Here is a 26,585-nt window from a genome sequence, read left to right on the forward strand (position 1 = left end):
GGGAGGGGATTTAGGAGCGACCGTTAGCATTCTAGCTACTTTTTTCTTCAAGTCAACTTTAGTCCTCACTCACTCACCAAGTGATGCAGCATCTTTCAACACAGGAGCTTCTGGAGTGTGAGAGAAAACACGTTTGTAGGATGGAATAATCTTTGTGGAAGAGGAGGCACAGCTATTCAGAGGTAAGGTTTAGTTTAAATGTAAGGAAATTCGGGTGGTAAATACTGTTAACTGAGCCAAATTAAAGGTCAACATTAGCTATCGCTAACGTTAGCAACCCAGCCTAAGCTACCCACAAATTCTGATACTTCTATACTCTTTAACATGCCTTCAACAATGCATGACTGTCATGAGATAGAAATTAAGGAGGAGGAATCAGTTGTGTGTACCTATCTGTTCCCGTGTTATTTTTAAGTTTGTAGAACCCAACTAGCTAACGCTAACGTTAGCCAATTATTTAGCTTCTAACTATAGCCAGAGACAGTTGATAAAGCTAAAGGATCTTTGCCATAGCCTAGCACTGTTAGCCATAACTAGTTAGCTCTGAGTCCTAATTGAAAGTCCCCTTAGTGCAGATTAAAGAATCCTGTAAGCATTAACGTTAATATCTTAAAAAAAAAAAAAAAGTTGAGCTGCCTATGTTGACCAGTTTGTCATGCAGAGAAACTTAGCTTGACAGAGGTCTGTTACAGCTGTATTCATACATCCAGTGGTGGACATTACTTGAGTACATTTACTCAATTACTGTAGTGCTACTTTCTGTCGCTTTTTCATGTATCTGTACTTGACTTGAGTATTTCAATTTTTACTTTTACTCCAGTACATTTCAGGCCAAATATCTTAGTTTTTACTCCACTACATTTTGTGACAGCTGAAGTTCCTTTTGGAAAAAAGACTGTCCAAATACATGTACTGTACTTACATGTATATTTTCTATTAAGCGAGCTAGGCTTTAAATAATGGTGTTGCCTAACCTATGTTATTGTCATATCCACTATTTACTGTACCTTGTTGACCCCAATAATAATTCACAATATTGATTTTAATATTAGTGCTGTCAAACGATTACATTTTTTAATCATGATTAATCGCTGAATTCCTGTAGTTAATCATGATTAATCACATATTTTATCATATGATTAAAATTTCTATTATTTTGCATTTCTGAACTTTCCAGGAGTCCATATTAACAATAAAGTAATTATGGTTTATCTTGATTGGGATTCAAATGAAAGCAAAGCAAGTTACTTTATTAACTGAACTTTAAGACATAGGTCTATTTGATTATTTCAAATCAAATTTCAAAAGATATGTAGCAGACCTGAGGCAACACAATATATTCTTCAGAAATATAGCAGAAAATATTATATTCATACTATATTCATTATCTTTGAGTTCAGTTGAAAATAAGAAACTTTTCAACATGAGTGCATTGCCATTTTATAGGCCTACAGTCTATGGTGCACTGTCACTTGCCACACACATCAACGCCGAAGTTTTTAACAGGCAAAAACACTGGTTGAACAATGGATTTTATGGAGCAGCGACCAAATATAACTGAATCGTGATTTACACGGCTGCAAAGTGCGATGCTGGTGTGCGGAGTTGTATTGAAAAGAATGGAATCTAATGTAAATGAATGTCGAAAGCAGAGTGCATCGCAAATAGTAGCAGCCAAAGAGGAATGTTGATAACAGAACAAGTGACGGTGAAAAAATCTTTGGCGGCACACAACTAATGTGTCAGCCTAGGCTACTACACTGGAGAATGTTTCTTTTTGTTGCACTATAAAGGATATCTTGTCTTTTGCAAATAATGCAATCTCCATAGCACTCTTCAGCAACCCTCATTATGCACACTCTTCCATTTTTTTGCATGGCTGGAATTTGAATGATAGGAAAGACCAGTGAGATGTTTTAACATTACTGCATATGATTCTGAAAGGGAAGTGGACCTAGGACAAATCCTCAGCTATGAACTGATTAATGTCCCTGTACTGTAGCTATTGCAGATAGCGATGGTTATTTGTGAAGTGGAAATAAGTCTATCCTCACTCAAGTGCTTGTCTAGCAATGTAAAATGTCCAGTAGTGATCACTGCTCATTCAACACTGGTAATAGATGCTCAAGATCTATTTATGTCTTTAGCAGGGCCGTAGTCACCATAGACATTGAGGGGGACGTGTCCCCCCCAATATTCAAATTTGACCAAAATGTCCCCCCAATATACAGTGGGCAGTGCTTCGACTTGGCCAGCTTCACTCGCGGTCCGCGCGTGGGATCACGCGGTATCACGCGACTTTAATTTGTATTTTTCCAGTGAGACGCTGCAACAACCCAAACAACCGGTAGATGGCTCAAGTGAGCAGGGTGTCTCGTAAAAAGAAATGGAGCCTGGAAAACCCTACACAGACTTCACTACAGACTTTAGCAGACTGGTTTAGAAATAATGTAATAGCCAGAAATATGCCTGCCCTGCCCTAATAAAGAAATATTTGGTTAACTGCGAGTGAATCCCGTTTGCAGCCGTAGAGACGCAGGACAAATGAAACATTCTGGTTTTCTCCGAGTGCAACGATGATAGACAGACATCATTTGGAGTATTAACCTCCGTTGCTCAGCCAAATGCCTTCCTGTTATGTCCTGTTATCACGGAGTTACAGGCGATAAACGATTTTTGATGGTCACAAGTTTACTTCATTAGGGACTGTTCGTTATTTATTTAAGGGGCTACCGGAGGAGTTTTGGGAGCATTAGTCCAAAAAGACGTGACCCTCCCTCGCCAGCAATACATTTTTCTATGACCCTCCAAAGTGATTATGAAAAAATCACTGTCAACTTTTTCCGGGTTTATCGCCTACTGTATTTTAACGTTTTCACATATTTGGCCATAAGCCGTTTATCATAGGCTATCACGAAACCAAACTACAAAGGCGAACACTTTAACAGGGGGAATTAATTGGGCATGAATCATGCTGAACGCTATTTCGCTACCTTAGAATAATAAGGTTCTATCTGCGTTTTGAGTAGGTACAACCGGGACGATTGAAACGGGGACGAATGAAACATTCCGGTTTTCTCCGAGTGCAACGATGATAGACAGTCATCATTTGGACAAAACATGGAGCATATTAACCTCCGTTGCTCAGCCAAATGCCTTCCTGTTACGTCCTGGTATCACGGAGTTACAAGCGATAAACGATTTTTGATGGTCACAAGTTTACTTCATTAGCGGTTTATTTTTTTGGATTATTAAAGAGTGTTTTTCATTTAAAGGGTTGACTTCGTGCTTATTCAGTAGAGCATGTAGTGCTCTCCCCAATCCCAGACGTTCACATTGCATGTTTGTTTGTAATGGATGCAACCGCGAGAGGCTATGCATTTGACAATGAGTTGTTAACAGAACCAAGACATATAGCCCAGCAGCAATCTAGTGACTGATCGTTATTTATTGAAGGGGCCACCGGAGGAATTTTGAGTGCTTCAGTTGGAAGTTGCATGACCCTCTCTTGCCTGCTAGAAATTGTTCAATGACCCTCCGACAGAATTGTTAAAAAATACATGACCCTCCCCTGCCAATTGTCTTCCGCCCGCGCCACAGCCACACACTTTGTGATAACGTTCTTAAATCAATCTTTCCCGTGAGCTTGCATACCAGTCCTTCCTTTTCAAATGTGTTGCGCCTGTTTGCACAATTTCACAAATAATCATATGTGATTAATAGTATGACAAATAATCCCTGTGCACGGGGACCGAAACAATGCATGCCAACTTTTTCCGTGTTTATCACGTATTTTAACTTTCCCCGCTGTCTTGCCGTTTTAATGTTTTCCCGTAGAATATCCCATATTTTAATACTCTCATAACAGCCCTGCCATCGGGCCTGTCTCTGTGTTGCCCTGTTGCTACCCCTTGCCCTTCCAACGAAACAGATGTCTTCAAATCATCGTTTTCTTTGCTTGAAGGCGAACTTAGAGTGATGTTAACCTATTTAAGTTTAACGGCGCGATTGTCGCGAAAGCACGATTCATTGGCGCTTGCATGTTCGGCCTTATGTCTATGTGCGCACCTGAGGCTACTCAGCTGCAAGATAAATAATTTCCCCTGTTTGTATGTTCACTGCAAGTTGGCCTACCATAACTTACCAACTCTGCACTGTAGACTGGCTATTTATATTTTTCTGTGAAATAAGCAAATGTATTTGTTCAACTTTATGAAGCAGAATTACGCATAGGGTAGGCTACTTGGAACATAATACATTTGACAAAGGAAAGATGAATGTTGCTAGTGACAAAATATTAACTTTCAGTGTTTTACGATGTCTTTGTCATGGGGAAGTGTTTTTCCCCATGCATTTATTCTAGGTTACTGTCAGTGACTGCCGTGAGAGAAGCGGGTTCTGTGTTTCGTTCATGTCAGTGACTGACGCGAGAGAAGCGGGTTCTGTGTTGTGTTGTGTTGCGTTGCGTTAATTTATTTTCATTGGGCATACCGTGCCGTGCCGTCCACAGCTCTTCAGTTCTGACAAAGCCAAAATTACTCCTTTTGAAACAATGCGTTGCAGGAAGCGCGTTTGTATGGTTATATTGCTTGACGGAGGGGGGGGGGGGGGGTGTCCCAAGCAGCTTTCAGCCATAAGGCTACTTTGAGAACATTTCAATTCACCCGACACTAATATTCAAAATGTTGAAAACTATTTCGGCATAGCCTATAAAGCAGTTTAATTAAATGGAATGTTAGTTGTAAACAAACGAGCTACTTGGTGAGGCTTGGCCTCACAGATGCGCTCGTGCCTTAGATGGCAGGAAAAATCTTCACGATAGGCCTATTAACTAACCACCCGATTCACGTTGGCTGGGGGGAAGGGGGGCCATCAGACAATTGTGCCCAGTTAATCCGGCCCATCCCCCAAAAAATCACACCTTCCCACCTCTGACAGCTTAAAAGAAGTCAAGAGGACTCCTTACTCACAGACCTATTCACAAACCTGCTGTTTTGAAATCCTATGCAGCTACAGGAGCTTCCAATCGCGAGGAAGCAATTTTGCATTGTAGGCATAACTAACATGCAATAACGCCGCCAACAACAACCAAAACTAGGCTAATCATTGTCAACATGTAAATTAAATGTAACATTATTGTGAATCAAATTAAAATGTTCTCTTTTGCAAACGTAGGCATAGTAACAGAATAATTTAATAATGTTACAAAGATACTACATCAATCAGTATGTTTCATTGGGCTACTAGGCTATTTGTTTTGCCTTGATTCATTTAGGCTAGGCCTTTTTATTCAGGGGCCGTATTCACAAAGAATTTTAAGGCTAAAAGTAGCTCCTAACTGGCGAATTTAGGAGCAACTCCTAAAAATAATGGGCGTGTCACTCCTAACTTTAGGACTCCTATTTTTTTCACAAAAAGTAATTCACGAAGCATTTTAGACCTAAAAGTAGCACCTAAGTCTGGGACAGCTTAAGTCGAGAGGACTCCTAACTCACTAAGACCTAGTCATAAACAGCTTTTTTTTGGCATTTTACGTTGCGATGTTTTGAAATAGCCTATGCACAACAGGAGCTTCCAATCGCGAGGGAACAATTTTGCATTCATAAAAGGGATGCAATAACGCCACCAACAACCAAAACTACTCATTGTTAACATGTAAATGAAATGTAACGTTTCATTGTGAATCAAATTAAAATGTTCTCCTCTTTGCAAACGTAGCCTAGGGATATGGTGACAGATTAATTTAATAATGTTGCAAAGGTAGGCTACTGCATCAATCCATAGGCCTATGTTTCATTAGGCTACTAAGCTATCTGTTTTGCCTTACTCTTTATTCATTTAGGCTAGGCCTTTTTATTCAGTTATTAATCATCTTCCGTCCTTCGCACTACTTGTGTAGCGCACGCATTCTCCGACCTGTCACCTGTCAGTCATCATCGGAAGAGAGGTGTTGGGAATTCCCGCGTTACAATCGTCAGCCAATCAAGGTGGTCACTTCAGTCAAGCTCGTGCATGAGTAATGACATCATCCATAGCCACGAAGACTCACTCCTAGTTTAGGAGTTGTCTGAAAGGCTTTGTGAATAACTTTTAAGAGAAAACTCCAATCTAAAATCTGTAAGTGCGATTTAGGAGTAGCCTACTCCTAGTAGTAAGATAAAAGCCTTTGTGAATAGCCTACGGCCCCAGTTATTCATCATCTTCCGTCCTTGTGTAGCGCACGCATTCTGAGACCTGTCACTCATCATCGTAAGGGAGGTGTTTGGAATAATGCCCGCCAGCCCGCGTTACAATCATCAGCCAATCAGCCAATCAAGGTGGTCACGCTTGCCCATTTACCCAAATTAATGGTCGAATATTACTGATGATCATTGTTATTTAAGAACATGCAGTGTGCGTAGGGTACCAAAAACATCTTGCTCGTAAAAAAGCATCATAACGCACATTCTGGCGGGTCTGTTATTTACTGTAGGCTGCGCAAACCACATGCCTTTATTTTGGGCAAGCCTGCATTCATTCATTTATTCAACCTTTATTTATTCTCGGAGGGTCATTGAGGGAAGCCCTCATTTTCAATGAAGCCGAAATTACAGAAGCGAAGCAAAGCGCCCCACAAACAAGACAACATTCGAGGCCTTCTGTTGAAGAATTTTATATAAAGCCTGCGCTGACAGTAATCCTCCTACCCCTGATAGGCCTACCACAGCTGTGGATAGTGTGGAATGTTCAAGTAATAACACAATCCAATGTGTGTCTCAATTGTCCCCCGCTGACCATCTCACACATTTCTCTAGATTTTGCAACGAACTTACATGACACAATGTCATAAAATATGCCAGTTTTAGGACACAGAATAATGTTTGTAATGATACCAGGTAGGCCAGGTATTGTCGAAGGTGCATGGTGAAGTGAAATTCTTACTTTGGAAAACAAACATTTGCCGATATCATCGCCGATCATCAGAATATTGCAACAGATTCTGTGTTCTGGACTGTAGGTAACTTGTTAAGCCAGTGGTTCTCAAACTTTTATTTCATTCCCCACTTTGATCAAGGGGCATGACTGATGACAGTGGAGATAACGTGTTATCCCGAGGCTTTTGCAAGTCAGCATCTTCGACGGTAGTCTATTAAAAATATAAGTTTTCGATGTCCCAAACGGAGAGCCATACTTTATTGTTTTTAACGATCTCTATGCTACTCACAAAAATGTAGGCATGGGGACATGATGAAGTAGGTTATCCAACTGTCGTGTGTTAAATTATTGTGATTACGAGCCAGTGGTTTTCAAACATTATGCGTGACTCGGACATCTAACTAAATGCAACAGGCTCATATCGTCCTCGCATTCGCAAAATGAGGACCAGTGTTTTGTCAAATTGCAAATAGCTATTCGTTTTAACTATTTTTTTTATGATAGTAGCCTATACAAAAAGCACTTCATACTATCTTAATCTTGGAATATGGGGAGGGAAGTGGCGCGTCTGCAGTCAGCCAAATATGAATGTAATTCTGCGGCATAAAGCAGATGTAATTGTTTATTGTACAGAAAAATAAAAATGACATGTCAAGCAGTCAATTGACTACATTGCAGTCAAGAAGTAGGGCAAATTAATTTACGAAACCAAAACGTGGGTCATAGTTGTCTAAGCCTCTATTGCGTAGCCTGTTAACCACGTTAGCCGTCGCCAGATAGTATTAAATCGGCAACAACATTGTTTTCTGCAGAAGCCTACCCAAGGCTACAGATTAATTCTGAACAGTTATTTCTCTACTGGCTCAATTATCACACCACTGTTTTGATTTGCGTAGTTGCGTTAACCCCAACACTGACAATAATGTAGACAGCACATTTCGATTTCGATTTTCGTGTAGTCAAGCCTTAAGCACCCAAGTAGCCTAAATCGAGGTAATGTTTAATTATGCATGATTTATTTTGTTATTGAATTCGTAGGCTGGGATTACTCTCGGCAACAATTATGTAAGGGACGGCAGGCAGAGCGATGTACAGTGGCAGAGCGACGCACAGTGGCTGAAAGTGGTACTAAAGCTTCACGCAGCTTCACGCCGCGTAATGCGCGAATGAAGTGGTCATTTGAAAGCGATGCCCACTGTACGGACATAGAAAAATAAATAAAGAAAAAAAACTCTACAGGAAACCAACAACCACCACCATCTGAAATGTAATCAAACATAAATAACGCACAAATTAGTGACCTAGTGATGGTTCCAGAGTAGCCTACACCCCTGAGTGGTTTGACCTGGTGGTTTTCCGTTTTTCTAGACGCTTTTCTCTGACCTGATTGTGTCCTCTTTTTAGTTTGTGAAAAAGAGGACATAAGAGAAAACACTGCCTCAAAAGGCTATTTTGAACTTATTTGTGAACGTAATTTCGCTGTAAACACGTTTGAGGCTCTAGAATAACAAAATTCTGGGCGATTTGTAAGGTCTCAAAGAGGACATATCCTGGAAAAAGAGCACATCTGGTCACCCTAGTTTTTCGTTAGTGGCGTGCGCTATCAAAAGCTTCCATTTGCTGCACCTACCAAAGATCCTTGATTACTGTAAAAGCTCCGCTTTAACCCTCTCTGACCCTACTGCGGTGAGGTAGGGCTGGCAACAATATCGCAAAAGCTCACAATTCTCACAAAACTTGTTGGAAAGGTGTAGCACAGGCTAAGGAAATCCTTTTTGGAGGATCAGACTCAAAGGAAACTTTGAAACATTTTCCATATTGTAACCTATTCTTGCAATGATAGCGAAAGTGAAAAGTTTTATTTTAAATGATGAATTTGTGCAAGCCTGTGTCATTCATTTCTTTCACATGTCTTACAACATAAATAATGCATTAATATGCTAGTACTAATGCCAGGAATTACCCTGTTTATAGGCCTCTTAGATATGGTTGTTGCATCTTGCATATTATTTAGATGCGCACTCGATCGCGCATCCATGCAGGCAAAACGTAGGAATCAAATGTGGCGACGGCACACAAGTCGGAAAAAACGTTGTAACAACTTGTTTGTGATTTTTAATAATATTTTTTGCATGGCCCTCAGACCCCACCACAGATTTGGTCCCCCCCCATGTTGACATCATGACTACGGCCTTGGTCTTTAGGACACCCATCTGACTGCAGCACATTTAAGAAGTATGCAAGAAAGTTTGTAAGAAACATTTGTATTGTTAATTGGTATTTGTTGTGTGGTAGCAAATGATATTGACTATCAAAGAAATAGACTCAATGTAGGAATGCACACAGATATTGCAACAGATACACTCAGGCCAATCCAAACTTTTCTCATCTGTTGTTCCTCGTTGGTGGAACACACTGCCAGTTCCTACAAGGGCAGGGTCATCCCTCTACATTTTCAAAAAACTCCTCAAGACCCAGCTCTTTAGAGAACATCTCCTTTCATAGCACCACTTACAACAAGTCTTGCTGATGCTAGCACTTACCAGCCGTCTTGAACTGACACTCAACTGTTTAAAAACAGCACTCACTGATGCACTTATTCTTACTGTACTCTACCGTTTTTAAATTGTCTTAAAATTGTTGAGAGAATTGCTTTAAAACTTAACTGTTACCATGTTGTTAGTCGCTTTGGTTAAAAATGCGTCAGCCAAATGTAATGTAATAATGGTGTAGGCCTATCTGATTAAGACCCAAAGAGTGGTTGAAACTTACTTATTAAAGTACTGGGAGCACAGAACTACAGAACAGACTATCTTCACTTTTTTCCCTTTGCAACTGTCAAAGAAATCCCATAAACACAGGAAGGCCTAGGGTATCCTACATCAGATGACCTAAAGATTAGGCTCTTCTGCATAGCATTAAGTGATTGGTATGCAGTAATTTGAACACTGATCTAGCCTACTTTGGCTATGTAAAGGTAATTTATTGCCAAAACATCACACAATATAAATGAGCTATAACAAACAATAAAGGACTTAATCACACACAAACTACTATTTTACTGACTACAAAAATAATAATTATGTAGGAAGTTTAGAACTCCTCTCCTTTGGTCAACCCAGAATTGACCAAAAGTGCACCAAATTCAACACAAATGACTCAATACACTTGGAGGAGGCCTGCTTCCTTTCTTTTTCCAGATATTGTAGGATTTGGATATCGTTTCAGTATTGAGTATCAAGATATTTATATTGTATTGAAGTCATAATTGTGGTATCGTGACAACACTATGACAGAGCCACTCTGTTTTCTAGATGTCGAGGATCGGAGGCTCTACCACCAACAAGTGATGCTGCTCAATGGCATATTAGAAGAGCACATTATCAAGCTTTAGTATGGAGGCAAGCACACATACCAAATCCAGTGTTACTAGAAGTAAAATGTTTTTTACTTGCCGGTTGTTGCTGATGGTAGATGCAGTTCTGCATTAGGCAGTTCTGCATTGGTTTTAGTGATTTACTTTTGAAACCCAATTTAGGGAAAAATAAGCAAAAATAATCGCTATTTTATGTTAAAATGCTGATTATGCGGCTTAGAACTCAGAATTGAGCTTGGTAAACACAATATTCAGAATCAGCACCCTCAAATTAGGTAAGAAAGGTGGTTTACCAACTTTTCCTCAAATTTGCCGTCAGAAGTTCTCTTATGTGAAGCTGCTCTCCCTCTAATATGCATTATTTATGTTGGAATGAAAGAAATTAATGACACAGGCACACACAAATTCATCATAAAATGGAACTATATGTTTCACTTTCGCTCATTGCGAGAAAATAAGAAATTTCCGCAAAGTGCGTCAAAAAACACACCCTTTCTTCTCTGTTACATTGCTCCGGAACTGTTCATCGCAGCGAGATGAAACCTTTATTGCGTGACAGATCAGAAGTGGGGCTTTATAACGAGACTACACACTTGTCTGTACGATCAAGTATGGAAATTTAAAAAAATCATGAAATCAAATCAAATCATATCAAAGCATCATATTTACAGTCTATACTTCTCTGCGTTCACCTGCGCACCCATTACTCTCGTTTGAATTACTCGCGAACCCGTGATCGCATAGATATAGGGCGTGTCTCATTTCAGGGGCCGGATGCTTCGGAGCATTCGTGCTACCTAGCACTGGTCTTCTGTGACCGCATAGACCGGACCTGGCTGGACCAAAGGTTTTTTAAATGGGACGGTCTAGCCTAAAAGAACGGATCTGTTACGTCATTAGCCCGAGTAGGCATAGGCCTACTGATATTTCTAACTGTTCGTGAAAAGCATCCTTTCAGATCAACGTGTTACGTTTTATGTATAGGTTACAATAATATGAACTAGGCTAACTGAGTGAGAGCAATCATCAATCTATTTGAATTATTAAAAAGATATACAATTATGCAAGTCCTTCCAAACTAAAAGGATTGAGTTTTTTTTAGCTGCTGCTCCTTTCCCTATCATTTAGCATGTTTACATTGATTAATTTAGCAGACACTTATCCTAAGAACAACATTCAGGCTACAATGCAAGAAACGTTATCAAGGAATTAATTGCGGCATCTGTCAATATTAATTTATTATAAGACTAGTCAAAAATGTGATAGGAGGGTACATGCCCATATAGCCTTTGCCTGCCTCGTCCATCTCCAATTTTAAATAATTTGTTCACCCACCGGCTAAAAAGCAATCACACAAGTGTCGCTTTACTTTTCAAGAGATGGCGATTTCAAAGGGGGTTGGAGCATATTCATGTGAGTAGCCTTGGCCTTTTCTTTCTAGTCTGGTTAAAACCAAACATTAAAGAGGTAGGTGGGCATGGGCAGCGTAATTTCTTTCTCTGATTGCTGTCATGTAGGCTAATTTCAAAAACTTAGGAGGGAATATCAACAGTTAAGGTAGCCTGGCTAGGACGGCAGGATAACGTAGCCTATAGCCAGACAGCTGTGATCGGTTGAGTAACTTATAGTGGTGACTGTAGCTAATACAATCCGGTGGACAGCCCATAGAGCCCCATTGTGGACCCGGAAATGTTGAGTACACAAAGTTTTATGATGGAAATATATAGTATGGGTTCCCAGTAGGGGTGGGCGATATGGACAAAAAATAATATCTCGATATTTTTTGTGATTTTGATGATAACGATAATTAGTCGATATCCTTTAAAATGGTAAAAGTCTGAGTTACTTTACAGCTCATTATTTATGAATAGCATCAATACAATAATAACCAATCCTAACCTGTGACTTTTTAACCAAATCAACAATTGTCACTCTATGACACATTTCCAATTTTGCCCCCACTTGTGTGTGTGGCAATGACATGGTCTAGCCAGCTACATTAGAGAAGATGACTAGGCCAAACAGTTTCTCAAGAGAAAGTCTGAAGCTGAAGTTCCTTTCAAAAACGTTTACTTAGGATTCACTAAGTCTCGCCCAGTCTCAGTTATTCCCTTCGATGTTTTGTTTAAGAGAAATCATGTAGGCTAGCATTCCAAGTTCCAGAATAGAAACTAATGCATTAGCTTATGGCTAATGTATATGAGAAATCCCATAGAGATGCTAACGGTTAGCATAATCGATACACATAGATATTTAGAGCGAACTTTAGTCCATTTACAAAAGGGTTACGTGAGAAGAGTTCTTTGTTTACAACTGACTACTAAAATACTCAAAGGCAAATGTTTTCTCTCCATATAATACCATGTAAGAAAAAAGGACTGTCTCATCAATGCTACGTGAACAGAAGTAGCTGCACAAAATCCCTTGTAGGCTACGTCTTGATCTCGCTACACAAAATAAACATTAGAACTGCGTGTTCTAGAACGTGGACCCACTAGGGATCATGTGACACTTGCTCTGCTGCAACGGGGCTTCTCTTGCATACACCTCCTGGATTTAGTGAATGTATGGGGTTTCAATGCGTGATTTCGAGTGTTTTTCCCCCATAAGTAATTTAAATACTCGATAAAATGTAAATTTGCACATCGTTAACACAACAATCACGATATTATCGCAGACGATATATATCGCCCACCCCTAGTTCCCAGCATGCAGAAACTGCCGGATGCTAATTTGCATATGTTGGGCAATTTGTGTAATTTAGCTAATTAGCATAAATTAGCATAATATCCTATATTGATCATATTATAAGAGCTGCTTGGCCAAAATGGACAATGTTAGTATGTTTTTAGGGGTTACTGGAGATGCTGAGTCCATATCTGACATTTCCAAGATTCAAAATCACTATTTAAACTTGGTTTGGTCACATTTTACTCTCATTAGGCTGATTTTGCTGAGTTTTTTGGTACAATTTAGACAGATTTTTGGAGGATAGGGCTGTAGCGACACACCAACCTAACAATTCGATTCATATCACGATTTTTGACCCACGGTTTGATACAAACCTCGATTTTTCTTTTTTTGGAGGGGGGGGGCTAGACATTTCAATAGCCTACCTTAGAATACCAGAGGATTACAATGTAATATATCTGTATTATTTTATATCCTGATATAAAAAGAGAGAATACTGAATGTCTGATATTTATGACAGCAAACTTGGAAGTATTGTAAACCAAGTAGCATAGTTGGCTAGCTTATCCTAGTCTACTGATTGGACTGTTCAGTTTCCTCATGTGTGTTTAAGGTAATACTGTTTTCCTTGGGACAAGCCTTTTGGGAAACATTGGTATTGAGATGATCATTCAGTTCTCCCAGAATCCCCAGCGCGAAACATTGTGGGAATCTCAAGCACAGTCCAGCACGCTGACGTTGCACAGCTCCCCCAGCAAGACATTGCCATCCTCGGCGCGGGCGTTCCCACATTCAGTCCAGTAATTAGTCTCTGACACTGCCACACAGCAGGTGGGGTGCACACACCCTGGGGAACCACAACCACCAGCGGCCCAATGCGGGGCGTGCTAGCAGTCACCTAGTCTGTCGCCTCTCGTCCCCAGCTCCCTTCAGAGAACGCCCTCAGGTCGCACTTTCGCATTGTGCACCACCACAACGTTCCTCCAACACCTGGCGGGGCCTAGCCTCCACTGCCACAGACTCCCTGACGCTGAGCACCGTAACTGGCACTGCACCTCCGATGCTCCACTCCGTCGTCTCACCAGTCGGAGCAGCAGACTCCAGTTCCATCGCAGCCGATCCACGCTGCGCTATCAGGCTACAGCTACCGACGTTGCCTAGACCTTCTCTCTGGCTCGTGCCATCGGATTTCACACAACAATTTTTTTCCCCCTATTTTTCTAAAGAGCACCGGCGAACAGGCCGACTCGAACAGGCTCCGCCAACCGTCCGTCCTCAAGGCACCACCTCCTTGCCACTCCACCTCTGCTCTGCTCCGCAGCCAGGGCCAGCGCCAACTCCAGCCTAAAGCTGTCCGGCGGGGGCAGGGGCTCAAGGTCTGAAGGCCTCTGTAAGCTTTTCAGTACCCCTTACAAGGGTTCTCTTCGGATCCTTTTGCTTGGGCCTCCACCTAGCGGTGAGCATGGACGGATTATGAACTTTCGGGCCCCTGGGCCCAGATGTATTAAGGGCCCCCCATTAATTGTCGCATATGTGGAAGGGGGGTTTCGGGGTCCTTCCTCAGAAATGTTTTAATTTGTTTGATGTGATTTCCTGTATTCTGGTGCATTTTGGGGATGGCCAATACTAAATTCAATCAGATTCACAGTCTACATCCTGATGTGTTGATATTGAGGCAATGATTTCATGCAAAGGCTTGGGCTTCAGGGTCCCCTGACCCCTTGGGCCCCTGGGCCTGGCCCGGTAGGCCCGTGCAGTAATTCATCCCTGGCGGTGAGGTCTTGCTCCTCCATGGAAAACGTGCCCATCTACAGGTGCTGCTTTGGAAAGCAGCAGACCGTCCTGATCCACCGGCTGTGGATATAACCGCGTTTGGAGGGAGTTAGAAGACAGGTATGAAGAAAGGAGAGGAACTTGCCCACCCTTGATTCTGTCCTGTCCTGTCCTTGATTCTGTCCTGATTTGTTAGATGTTATCAGCTGTAACTGCAAAGCTGGGTTAAAACTGTATCTGGAAAGTGCAGCTGCAGTCCTGGCCTGTACTAATTATTGTTTCTGCAAAGGCAGTGATGTTACATGTGGCAATATATTTACACAGCAAAAACAGCAGAAGAACAGGGATGAAGAGTCTGGAGAAGATGGCGACAGGACAACGGATGAGGACCGTGAGGAGTAGTAGAGGCTAGTTCTTCCCTTTGTTACTCAATTGTGAGTCACAGCAGAGGGCCAGTGAATAGCTATTTCCAAAATGATTGTGGAATTCAGAAATAACTTGAAAATCCAAATTATTCCTAAACACTGAACATTTTTATCCTCCAAAAATCCGTCTAAATCGCCCCCAAAAACTCAGCAAAATCAGCTTAATGAGAGTACAAACGTGACCAAACCAAGTTTAAATAGTGATTTTGAATCTTGAAAATGTCAGATATGGACTCAGCATCTCCAGTAACCCCTAAAAACATACTAACATGGTCCATTTTGGCCAAGCAGCTCTTATAATATGATCAATATAGATGATTATGCTAATTTATGCTAATTAGCTCAATTACACAAATTGCCCAAAATATGCAAATTAGCATCCGGCAGTTTCTGCATGCTGGTAAACCCATACTATATATTTCCATCATAAAACTTTGGTGTACTCAACATTTCCTGGTTCACCTTTCTGTCCACTGGACTAATATGGCAAGCATATCAAATGAAAGAGGAGACACAGGGCTATCCATTGGTACCATGTATATCGATCCTTCTGGCTTATAAAAACAGACGAAGTGACTGCAAAATAATAACGTCATGTACACAAACCAACGCTGCACACCCATTACTCTCGTTTGAATTACTCGCGGACCCGTGATCGGATGAAAGAGGAGACTCAGAGCTATCATTTGATATCAAGTACATCCTTCTGGGTTATAAAACAGACGAAGTGACAGCAAAATAATAACTTCATAAAGCTGGACTTTTTTTGTCTGTTTTTGTGGCAAAGCATGTTTATAATCCAACGCTATAGTGTGTTTCTCTATGGCAAAGCATGTTCATAATCCGGTTTTGAGATCCTAGCAAATTCCTGCATGGCATCCAATTCAAGGCTCACATTGCATCCCAATTTGTTCAACAAAGAAACACCTTTTTTGCCTTTACTTTGTTCATGGCAATGCAGTAAAAAGTTGAGAATCATTGAGTGCATACACCATAGGCACGCAGGCTAACACGCAACCTCGGGTCAAGTCAGGTCAGATCAGTTCGTGTCACAGATATGGAGTGCAGAAAGGTCATTTTTCATCACTAAATAAAAAATGGCATTTATTTCCGTAAATCACACACCACATATTTCTGTAAATTGCTCAGCCCCAGAGTATCCCTCCAACATGGCAATTATATTTCCCGATTCAGGACAGTCTGCCCTACACACATATTAAATGCATGTAGAGCTATGAGCTTGCTGTGGTGAGATACATGTCGAAATATAAGATTTATTATAATACGCTTTTTATATTTTAATTCTTTAAAAATCAAAATAAAATCAATGCTAGTACTAATACATGGAATGATCTAGATAGCCTAGACTCTGCTGAAAAAAACAATATATAATATGTGTGTGTGGCACTTACAATGACCAGAATAAATCCTTATGAATAAAGGTAGTGAAAATGCCCTAAAAACAGCTTAGGGTTCTAAGGGTTAATGGGGTTTCCTTACTGTGCTACACCTTTCCAAGTTTTGTGAGAATTGTAGGCCTAGCTTTTGTGATATTGTTGACAGATACCGCACCGCAATCTGCAGTTAATGGAAGCGTTTGATAGCGCACGCCACTAACGAAAAACGCAAAGCCACCAGGACAAACCACTCAGGGTGTAGGTTAGGGTGGCCACACGTCCGGATTTAGGCCGGACCGTCCAGATTTTAAACGCCCTCACCGGCGTCCACGCGCCTCAAGCCGGACGCTCATTTGTCCTCCTTTTTGGAGTTGCATTGGGCTTCTAGAATCTGTGCTTGGACGCATCGTTTCTCAAACTATGGACGCGGAGACTGCTGGTCAAATTATGCCCGGTGCTTCTGTCAGTCGTTTGATAATTTGCTGCGCAATTTAGGAGGAAATAGCACGTTAAATTGATCTATTGTTGCTGGCCTAACAGGGAAGTGAATACTCTGTCTGCCGCTTGCACTGACTGGCTTGGGAAGGCTGCAAGCTCCTAGTTCGCAAAAGTTGTCAAAACCGCATATCTGTTTCTTGAATGTCGGCGACTGGCTACATTAAACAAAAAACGCATCTTGAAATGCGTGAGCCCACGTGCGTGCTTGAGGTTAAAGCAGCAGCTTTTCAGCAGAAACATGCTAGGACCCGTCTCTAAATGAAAGGGTGATTTCACTCTTCCCATACATTTTTGTAAAACAAGTCAATAGTTTTACAATGTTTCAGTCAAGCTTTGATTGGTTTAGATACAACTGAACATGTACATGTAGGCCTAGCCAAATGTAAAGTAGCCTAATAGATTAACTATGATTTGCTGTGCTGCATACTGGACAATAGGTGCACAGTAAATTATATGAAGTAGGCCTATTAAAATATGTATAGTCTACTTTTGAAAAAAAAAAAAAAAAATAGCCTAAGGGAATCTAGTATATGTATTTGGCAAGTAGCAAAGGCACAGGTGAAGAACAGTCAGCCCCAGCCAGTACAACGTGATATGTACATCCAGCTTCAAAAGCAAGCAGCCCAGACCCTAAAATTGAGCATTAGCTGTGAAGGTGATTCACACACAATTATTTTTCTTTCCCCAAAAAACTATATTTGGTAACTTCTGTAGACATCCAAAATGGGGTGGGATAATTGTATTGGGAGCACTGGGGTGTCAGATGGCACTGTAAAAAAAAAAGGTTACATTTTGACCCACAGAATTCAGGTATAGGAGGGCCCCTTAGCAGGATTTTCTTATAGGGTCCCATGGAGGTCTGAACCGACACTGGTTGTAGCAAAGCTCCGCTTTAACCTGGAAGAGCTTGACCTAGAGGTGTTGTCTCCTGAACTGCTGCAGAGGATGAAGGTGAAGTTTGCTGAGGCTAAATTGAAGAACAGGATACTGAGGACAGGAACTTAAATCGATCAAAAATACAGGTGGACTTCTGCACACACAGAGACAAAAAGTCGAAGACACTGCAGATAAGTCCCCAATAGACTGAACCACTGTATAAATACTCGACTATTTGAGCAGTTGAATGTTAATGCATGGTGTTTTTACTCTCTTTTGTTGTTTACATAAAACAAGTTCTATATGCTTGTTAAGAACTGAAATGTGTATTTTTTTGCATTCGTTTATATTTATTATGTGAACTTAATTTGCACATTTGAACAGTCCAGAAATGTTATAGACCTGTGCTTTATGGCACTGTACACTTTGCAAGGCAGGTTCATCTGGTCAGTTTTTGAAACAGACACCCCAATGTACTGAATAAATGCAAATACTGTGAACAAATACTTCTAGCTTTTCAAGGAATATTTTTTTATTATTACACATACATCATGATATATTGTAGATCAAATTGTCTTGCAATGAAGAGTATTTCAGAATCACTGTATCATGATACCATCGTTATCATGGACAAAATTGTACTGTAGTTTGGAGTAGGCCTACACCAGAGTCCTATGTAATTATTCTTGCCGCAAAGTGTCCTCCTTTTTGGTGTTATGGAAATGGACACCCTAGTGTAGGCTACTCTCTCTGGAACCATCAATAGGTCACTAATTTGTGCGTTATTTACGTTTGATTACATTTCAGATGGTGGTGCTTGTTGGTTTCCTGTAGTAGCCTATAGCGTTTTTTTCTTTCTTTATTTTTCTATGTCAGAATATTGGGGGCGACATTTTGGTCACATCTGAATATTGGGGTGTGACACGGTGACTACAGCCTGATGCAAACCAATGACGGATGAATTTCCCCAGCTTGATTCATGCAAGTCTTCGTTCACATGCATGTTCTCATTTGTTGTTTTGATCATCTGCTGTTATGAGAAACATCTATAGTAACACTAACAGAATCCATTAAACAATTTAGACCTCGAATTGGCCGGTGGTCTGGTCCATAGATTGTAAAAGGTCTGGTCTTGAAGTTGACCATTTTCCAAGGTGAAATTTACTCAGTTTTTGCTATTTTCAATAATGTTTGTTTTGCCTTAGTAGAGATAAAATGTATATATTTGACTAAACAAATTAACTTTCAGGACCTTTGATACTGTATTTATTAGGACTTCTGGGGATTCCAAAAATAATTCAGTGGAAATGCATGGATTCCAGTTTCTTCCAGAAGCAGCAACTGCAATCCATGCATTTCCACTGAATTATTTTTGGAATCTGATCCCTTATCATACCTGTCCATTCTTACTCGTCGCTTGACTTATCGTGACTAAATTCAAGATGGCTACAAATGCTAAACTTCGTGAAGATACTGTCTGTATAAATCGTCTTGTAAGTAAACTACCAGTGCTTTTTCAAAGTTCTCAATGTCTCGTTTTAAATGTCAGGGCCCTCGGAAGTCTACCAATGAAGTGTGGAGATACATTGAGCCTCGTAAATGGGTGTAAAACAGTGATTTATTTGCATGGCTAGCCCGATGCCGAAGCACCACTATTGAAAAAGCTGTTGGTAGCATCGGCTAACTAGCGCCAGATTTTGGAGTGCAGGGGACAAGCCGAGATGGGCTATGAGACATACGTTCACACTCGGTATCATGTTTCAATACACTTTAGGTCAATATCACACCGGAATTCTCCTTTAAGGTGTTTCAGAAAATGTACATTGTTTTTGCCAATAAGTTTGCTATTCATCAAGGATTCTGTGCTATGTGACAATAGGTCCTCATATTTCAGTGCCAACAAGCGCCATGAAAAAAGATGCCAGTGGTCATCATCCTCCTTCTTGGGCTGAAGCAGATATAGGATTGGCCATTATAATGAATGGCTGTTGATACATTCAAACACTAAGCAAACACTTTGAGTTATAAACCCATTTAATTTTGATGTGCAGACTTTTGCTCCCAGGCTATCCACTTTGTGATCTGGGTTCAAACCTTTGTAAAAATGAATGGCTTTACACAATGTCACCAAGTAGATCAGTTAGGCCTATAAGGCTTTTTATTAGTGATAGCTCTGTTGTTGATGTTGTTGCAAGGCATATCTGTTGATTTTGTCATACCTTAGTAGTGAGAATTACAAACAAGAAATTATCTTGACTATCTTGATTGATCTTGAATGGTCACCTTTGGACAGTCTGTTATGGTATAGATTAGAGATACCATTGTTATCTGTGTCTAAAAGAACATGTGATGTGACCAGGTTAGTTGACAGGCCTACACAGAGGCTGTTTGATCATTTTTTGCCTTTTGTCTAGCTCAGGAATAACATAAGGCACTGCACAGAAGAGAGCAACCAAACACACTTATTTAAGAAAGAAATGATGAACTAAAAGAGTGTATGCATAATGGTATCAGTATAGGCGTATCTTAATGCTGTGGTTAATGAACTGAATGTTGTTTCATAGATAAAATCTCAAATTCTCTATAAATGTATGATGTTTTTTCCCCAAAAAATAAAACTAAAGCAGCCTTTAGCAATCTAATGTCAGTGCGACGCCATGATTTACATGTCCATGTCATTAAGAGGTAGAGTGAAATATGCAAGTTTTTTTTACCTTCACAGAAGTGGAATAGGTTGTCAGGACTGTTACTTGTTGTCTATACCTTCTCACAATCTAAATTTCAAGATAATTGGAAACTTGTTTGGAATTTTGTTCTCTATCAGACCAGATCAAATGACTGTTTGATGTTCAAGGTTCCTCATCCATTCTGAGCCTTTTGCTATAATGCCCCTACTTCCTGGAATAATCTTCAATGTACTGTAAAAAATGAACTCTATACTTTCCTATGGTTAATTCAGATCTGTAATCACAAATCCTGTCAATTTGTACCTGTTTAAAAGCTACAGCGCTACACTCTGGGGGGCATGTAAATGGGAGCTCATGGACATCCCCCCAGAGTGTAGCACTGTAGCTGCCTGGCTGCGTTAGCTGCTGTCTGTAGAAACTTGAGCTAGGTAAAACCAATTGTTTACCTTTCTTCCCCGTACCCACAGTATTGGATGACCAGAAGAAACAGAGTTCTGTGTGAAAACTCGCCGGATTTCTCATTTAATTCAATCATAATTTATATTATTATTATTTTATGCATTTTTATTTTTCCTTCCTCCATTACAATTTTATGTGGGTTATCTTATTATTTATTTTGTTTTGTTTTATTTGTAGGCCAATACTTTTTGGTACAATTATTATATTATTTATTTTAGCGTTTCATTGTTAGTGTAATCTCGGCGTCACTGAAAATGAGGACTACCCCTCAATGAACCTCTGACAATGAATGAATGAATGACCCATTGAGGAAGAACTTTCACAACCACCAGTGCATATTGGATAGAGGTGGAGAGTGTTCAAATCACTAAATGTTTACATCTCTAAATAGTATCTCACTTGAATGCTCAAATAGGCTACACCTGTGAGGAAACCCTGATGTATCCTGACATATTGCTTGAAGACTGAAATCCTCAACAGCTTTGTAGATGCACAATTGAGCATCTAGTTCCATCATAACCCGGTTTGACAGTGGAACACACGGCTGTCATTTGATAACCCTGACCTGGGTTATCAAATGACACCCCCAACATAACCAGTTCAAGTCACACAATCAGATTAAGAGACTAGGTGAATATGAAAGCAAGAACAAGACATTTAATACCCACGGGGAATCAACTTTCCCAGTTAACAATTTCCTTTTGGCCGTATCTGCATGAAAGCCTAGTCTAGACCAATTTTGGACCGATGTGCGTGTGGACGCCGGATCAGTGCCATTATGCAGATCCGTGCCGGATGTTGTGATAGGTGTGGCCAGAGCCCGTCTACGGCATTCTCTGAACACCCATGCTTTCTCACTTCGGTCAAAACTGAGACTAGAAAGAAACTCCGGAGAGACAGGAACTTCACACATGTGTAGGCCTACAGTCATTCAAGATATCTGATAGAGGAAGCGACCCCTGCCACAGACTTTCCAAAAACGTCACATCCGGGAGGTATAAGGAACAGAAGTCGGTCGCAGGCCTATAATAACTGTAGGTGGACCTAACATTTCTAAAGGACGTTTCAACACAGCTTAATATACGATTATCTCGGAATTTTACACGCTTAAATAACAAGCACAACTGTGAAGGTAAGGATTCTGACTTTCTAACTTGCCATGCCATTCAAGATAGAGATTGCTAACTGGCTTTGCTAGCAGATTACCGTTTGACAGTATTCGGTCAAAGTGCAAAATGACGAATCGTGCAAACATTACTTTCCCTAGTTTATTTCTTTTTCTGCTTTATTAAAATGAAATCACTTTGATGTTATGGAGCTGCATTGTTTATAAGGAGGGGTTAAGCGAGTAGTTATTAGTTGGAGGCAGCAATATTTCAGACCTATCCATCTGAGTTTTGCTGTCCCGAGTCACTTTGTTTTGGTAACGTTACTGGTGATTGCAAATCTCCACAGTTCGCAGACAGTATAGGTCTCCAACACAAGCAACCATGTTTTTGGCTAATAGGACAACTATAGTGAATAATCCCGAAGGTACTCTTTTGTGCTATAGTTAAACATAGAGCTATCGCAATGTGTCAAATTGTAGTGTCACTTTCGGTTTACAAACGATGGCAAATCAGACAGACGCTCAGAATTGCCACTTGGGTAAGTTTGGATATGATATGACTGTTATCAGTTACTACTACGCCTGAGAGCGAACAACTTCATGTTTTGTGTGTACATCAAACTCTCATGAACTGACCCGTAAATTCAAAATATATGTGTATGCTTTCGCTTGAATATTAGGCAAAGTCGAACAGCGCATATAGGCCTACGCTGAAGAGAGTAAATCGGGAACATACATAATCATGTAGGCCTACATATTACGGTTATGGTATTTCCAACACATACCAAAAAAAAAGACGAGCGTCTCACGCCTCCATTAATTTAAGGATGGGCCATTTAAACGGGTTCGCTTACATTGCAAGAGTTACGTAACCTTTAGTCTACCATTTCTTCAATCTTAAATAATTGTGAATGATTGCAAATTCGTAAACAGTTAAATACGGGTAGTTAACGCGCATTAATTCCATGTGTTTTTTCTGGATCTATTTTGTTTGTATTTGTATTATTCGCATTTCTCCTGACTGTCGACACTAAACTTGCAATGTGGTACGCGTTGTGCTCCACCTACAGTGCACATGTAGAAGGCAAGGCACACATGTGACTGTGGTTGGCTCTTAAAGGGACCACATGGAAGAACATCTCATTGTTTACCTTATGTTGACATTGTAACACAAAACCATGAAGCATGATGTAAAGTGGTAATTATTATTTGATAAGGTAATTGCATTAAGATAATGGTTGTATAGTTGTATTATTGACTGGCTATTGATTACTTGTTTTTTTTTGTTGTAATAGAAACCTCTTCAAATCTGTCGAACTATGGCTGGAAACGACGGTGAGCTACAGACAGACGAAGCAATGGACTGGTCCACAATCAGTGCCCGTGTCAACTCGTTCCGCCACTTCCCCCGTGCTAAGGAAGTGTCTGCGGAGCGTTTGGCCAGGGCTGGCTTCTACTTCACCGGTGAGTCAGACCGTGTACGCTGCTTCAGCTGCCAGCAAACGGTGGAGAACTGGAGCAGTGCTGACACGCCCGTGAACCGTCACCTGCAGGCGTCGCCTGCCTGCAAATTCCTCAGTTGCGTGCACCGCACTGGCAGCTTTGGCATTGCCCCGCTGAGCAACGGCTCCGTGTACGATGAGGCAGCCGAGGCCATGGAGTTCAGCCTGCGCACCGGTGAGGTGGTGGATGAGTCCACGTACCCCATGGCGCCCCACATGTGCGCAGAAGATGCGCGCATCAGAAGCTTCGGTACATCGTGGCCTGCCTCTGCCCCGGTACGCTCTCGGCGGCTGGCCCAGGCCGGGCTGTACTATCTCGGGGAGGCCGACCGGGTCCAGTGCTTCTGCTGTGGGGGCATGCTGGCCGGCTGGGAGCCCGGGGATGAACCCTGGAGCGAACACTCCCGCCACTTCCCCAACTGTTTCTTCATCCTGGGCCATGATGTTGGCAATGTCCCCTCCGCCCAGCCTCCAGAGAGTGATGGCCCACGGGTCCATATGGAGTCCTATGAGGAAAGGCTGGGGAGTTTTGCTGGCAGGCAGCATCCTGTGGACCATGAGAGGTTGGCCAGAGCAGGGTTCTACAGCTCAGGTACACTGAAGCATTACACCCCAAAAAGTTAGCATTCATCTCAGGCCACATACATTATTTAATCAAAGTAGTATGATGTTCCTCACTATTAAGTCTTATACATAGGAGTAGTTGATGTGTTGATATGTAACACAGTGTCTTAATGATAATGTTGTTTAGAGTTGTAGCTTACTAAATTAAAGTCAATAATAAACACAGGTGCGTCAGACCGTGTCACATGTTTCCGGTGTGGGGGAGGTCTGAAAAACTGGCAACCAGAGGAAGATCCATGGGAGCAACATGCCAAGTACTATCCTGGGTAATCATGCTCTTATCAAGTGTGTTCTCTGCTGCAGTATGTTCATCTTCAGTGGACATGCATTGCTAATGAAACGAAGGCTACTTTTATTTAAAAATGTGTTGTCAGTCATTAATTTGGGTGTATGCATTGTTTTGTTTTGGTAATGAACAGGTGCAGTTTTCTGCTGTCAGAAAAGGGTCATGAGTTTGTCAACAGCATACAACTTCAAAACCCAAGCAAGAGCAATCCGGTAAGTTGTTCAACAACTTGTGAAATTTATAACAGCTTAAAGTTTTTCAGTCAATAATTCTGTTAATTTCACTTCCCTTCTTTCCAGGCTTCAAGTCATCACCAGAATGGATTTTCAAAGCAGGAGAAAGGTAAATAAATACCAAATTCATTGCCAGTGTAAAGTATAAGAGTTTATAAGTCTTCAGAAATGGAAAAACTTAAAGGCCTACCACAATAGTCACTTTGCTCTTTTGATTCCTCAGCAGCAAGCATCATGCAGTCTGAGATTGCCCAGAGAGTTGTTGAGATGGGTTTTGATCCAGTCAAGGTAGAGAGGGCCATTCTGGAGAAAATACGTCGGTTTGGACAGGGCTACTCCAGCGTTGAGAATCTTATACAGGATGTGCTCAGCAACTCGGCTGAAAATGATCCTGAGGGCTCCCATGCAAATGATGGTAGGTATATAGCACTGTGTCTCTATTGCTTGCTTTTATAGTCCTTGTGTACAGTTACAGATCTCTGACTTTGTGTTGAATCTGTGAAAATGTCACATTCAAGCAAAAACTTGAGTTGAAAGTTTAACACGTCTTAAGAACAAGATGCTACAGTTTGTTAGTAATTGACAGTCAGATTGTTGTTACCAGATGTGGCAATACCAGTGTGTAACAAAGCATTACACAGTATTTTACACAAACAAACGTAGCAACATAGTGACATAGAGGCTATTGTTTCTACGACAGATGATCAGTGCATATCTATGGATTTCATTTACTGTTAATGGGCTCAGCCATCTTGGAAAAACTTGTGATACTTCGGGTTCAAATGACCTGACAACTAGGAATTATGACATCAGGGGGTGTTCCATTTACAACTTCCTGCTAGTAACTGGGGAAAGCCACTGGTAAAAGGATTTGAGTACAAATGAAATGCACCCCCTCCCATTTATTTATTTTCTTTCTTTCTTTCCTTATTTTTTATAAAAACAAATTCAATCATGTGATTTCAGATGAGAATCCTTTGGAGAAGCTGGAAAAGCTACAGAGAGAAAAACAATGTAAAATCTGCATGGACAGTGACGCTTGCATCGTATTTGTACCCTGCGGACACTTGGCCACCTGCAAGAGGTGCTCAGATTCCCTAGGCAAATGTCCCATTTGTTGTGCGAATATCATACAAAAAATTAAGACCTACATCTCCTAAGTTTTAACATTTAGAGGTTAAAATTGAAGTGCTGCTTTGTATTATTTTATATAAAATCCATAATTCCCCAGAGTGTGTATATAGATTTTATTTAAGTACTTTTGTATATGTAGGAAAGTCAAATGTTGCAAGATAACCTTTTTCTATCCCAGGGTAATGATGTACAGATGTATGATATGCCTGTGTTTGATTACACAGTAAAAGGTTGTTTTATGAAAGATAAATACTTTTGTTTGTGAAACACATCCGAATTACGTTATACTTTGGGTAAGCCACTTACACCCTCTAAAGTGTGACTTATTCATACTTGCCTTTCTCTAATCAGTTTGATGTTTTCGTTATATAATATATTATTATTTGATTAACCTGGGTCCACCTCTGCCACCTCTGGCATCTACACAACTCTAATATCATCTGCTTGAAAGCTAAATCTTTGGATAACCTGTTTCGACATTCTTCCAATGAAAGTGTGGCTTTATGCACTTTACCATCATGTTTAATAAATTATTGAAATTTATTGTATATCATTTGTTCAATTTATCCTCTTGACACAATGTTATGCATAAACAGTGAAC

The 26,585-nt window shown here is 40.7% G+C and overlaps 1 protein-coding gene across 4 annotated transcripts; it reads left to right on the forward strand.

Annotated features, from left to right (window-relative positions):
• Positions 1 to 51: 51 nt before the first annotated feature.
• On the forward strand, positions 52 to 26,527 carry LOC121695028 (X-linked inhibitor of apoptosis). 4 transcript variants are annotated; one of them, XM_042075533.1, is made up of 7 exons: positions 52 to 182; positions 23,501 to 24,299; positions 24,498 to 24,597; positions 24,751 to 24,829; positions 24,917 to 24,959; positions 25,074 to 25,265; positions 25,817 to 26,527. In XM_042075533.1, the coding sequence occupies exons 2-7, from the start codon at positions 23,525 to 23,527 to the stop codon at positions 26,008 to 26,010; spliced, it is 1,383 nt and encodes a 460-aa protein (XP_041931467.1). In that variant the 5' UTR covers positions 52 to 182; positions 23,501 to 23,524; the 3' UTR covers positions 26,011 to 26,527. The 4 variants fall into 4 exon arrangements, with proteins under 4 accessions (XP_041931467.1, XP_041931466.1, XP_041931465.1 ...); XM_042075532.1 differs by lacking the exon at positions 52 to 182 and adding an exon at positions 21,908 to 22,229; XM_042075531.1 differs by lacking the exon at positions 52 to 182 and adding an exon at positions 22,518 to 22,744 and having other exon boundaries at positions 25,077 to 25,265.
• Positions 26,528 to 26,585: the final 58 nt, after the last annotated feature.

Source organism: Alosa sapidissima, chromosome 20 (assembly GCF_018492685.1).
Source record: "Alosa sapidissima isolate fAloSap1 chromosome 20, fAloSap1.pri, whole genome shotgun sequence".
Lineage (NCBI taxonomy): Eukaryota > Metazoa > Chordata > Actinopteri > Clupeiformes > Clupeidae > Alosa > Alosa sapidissima.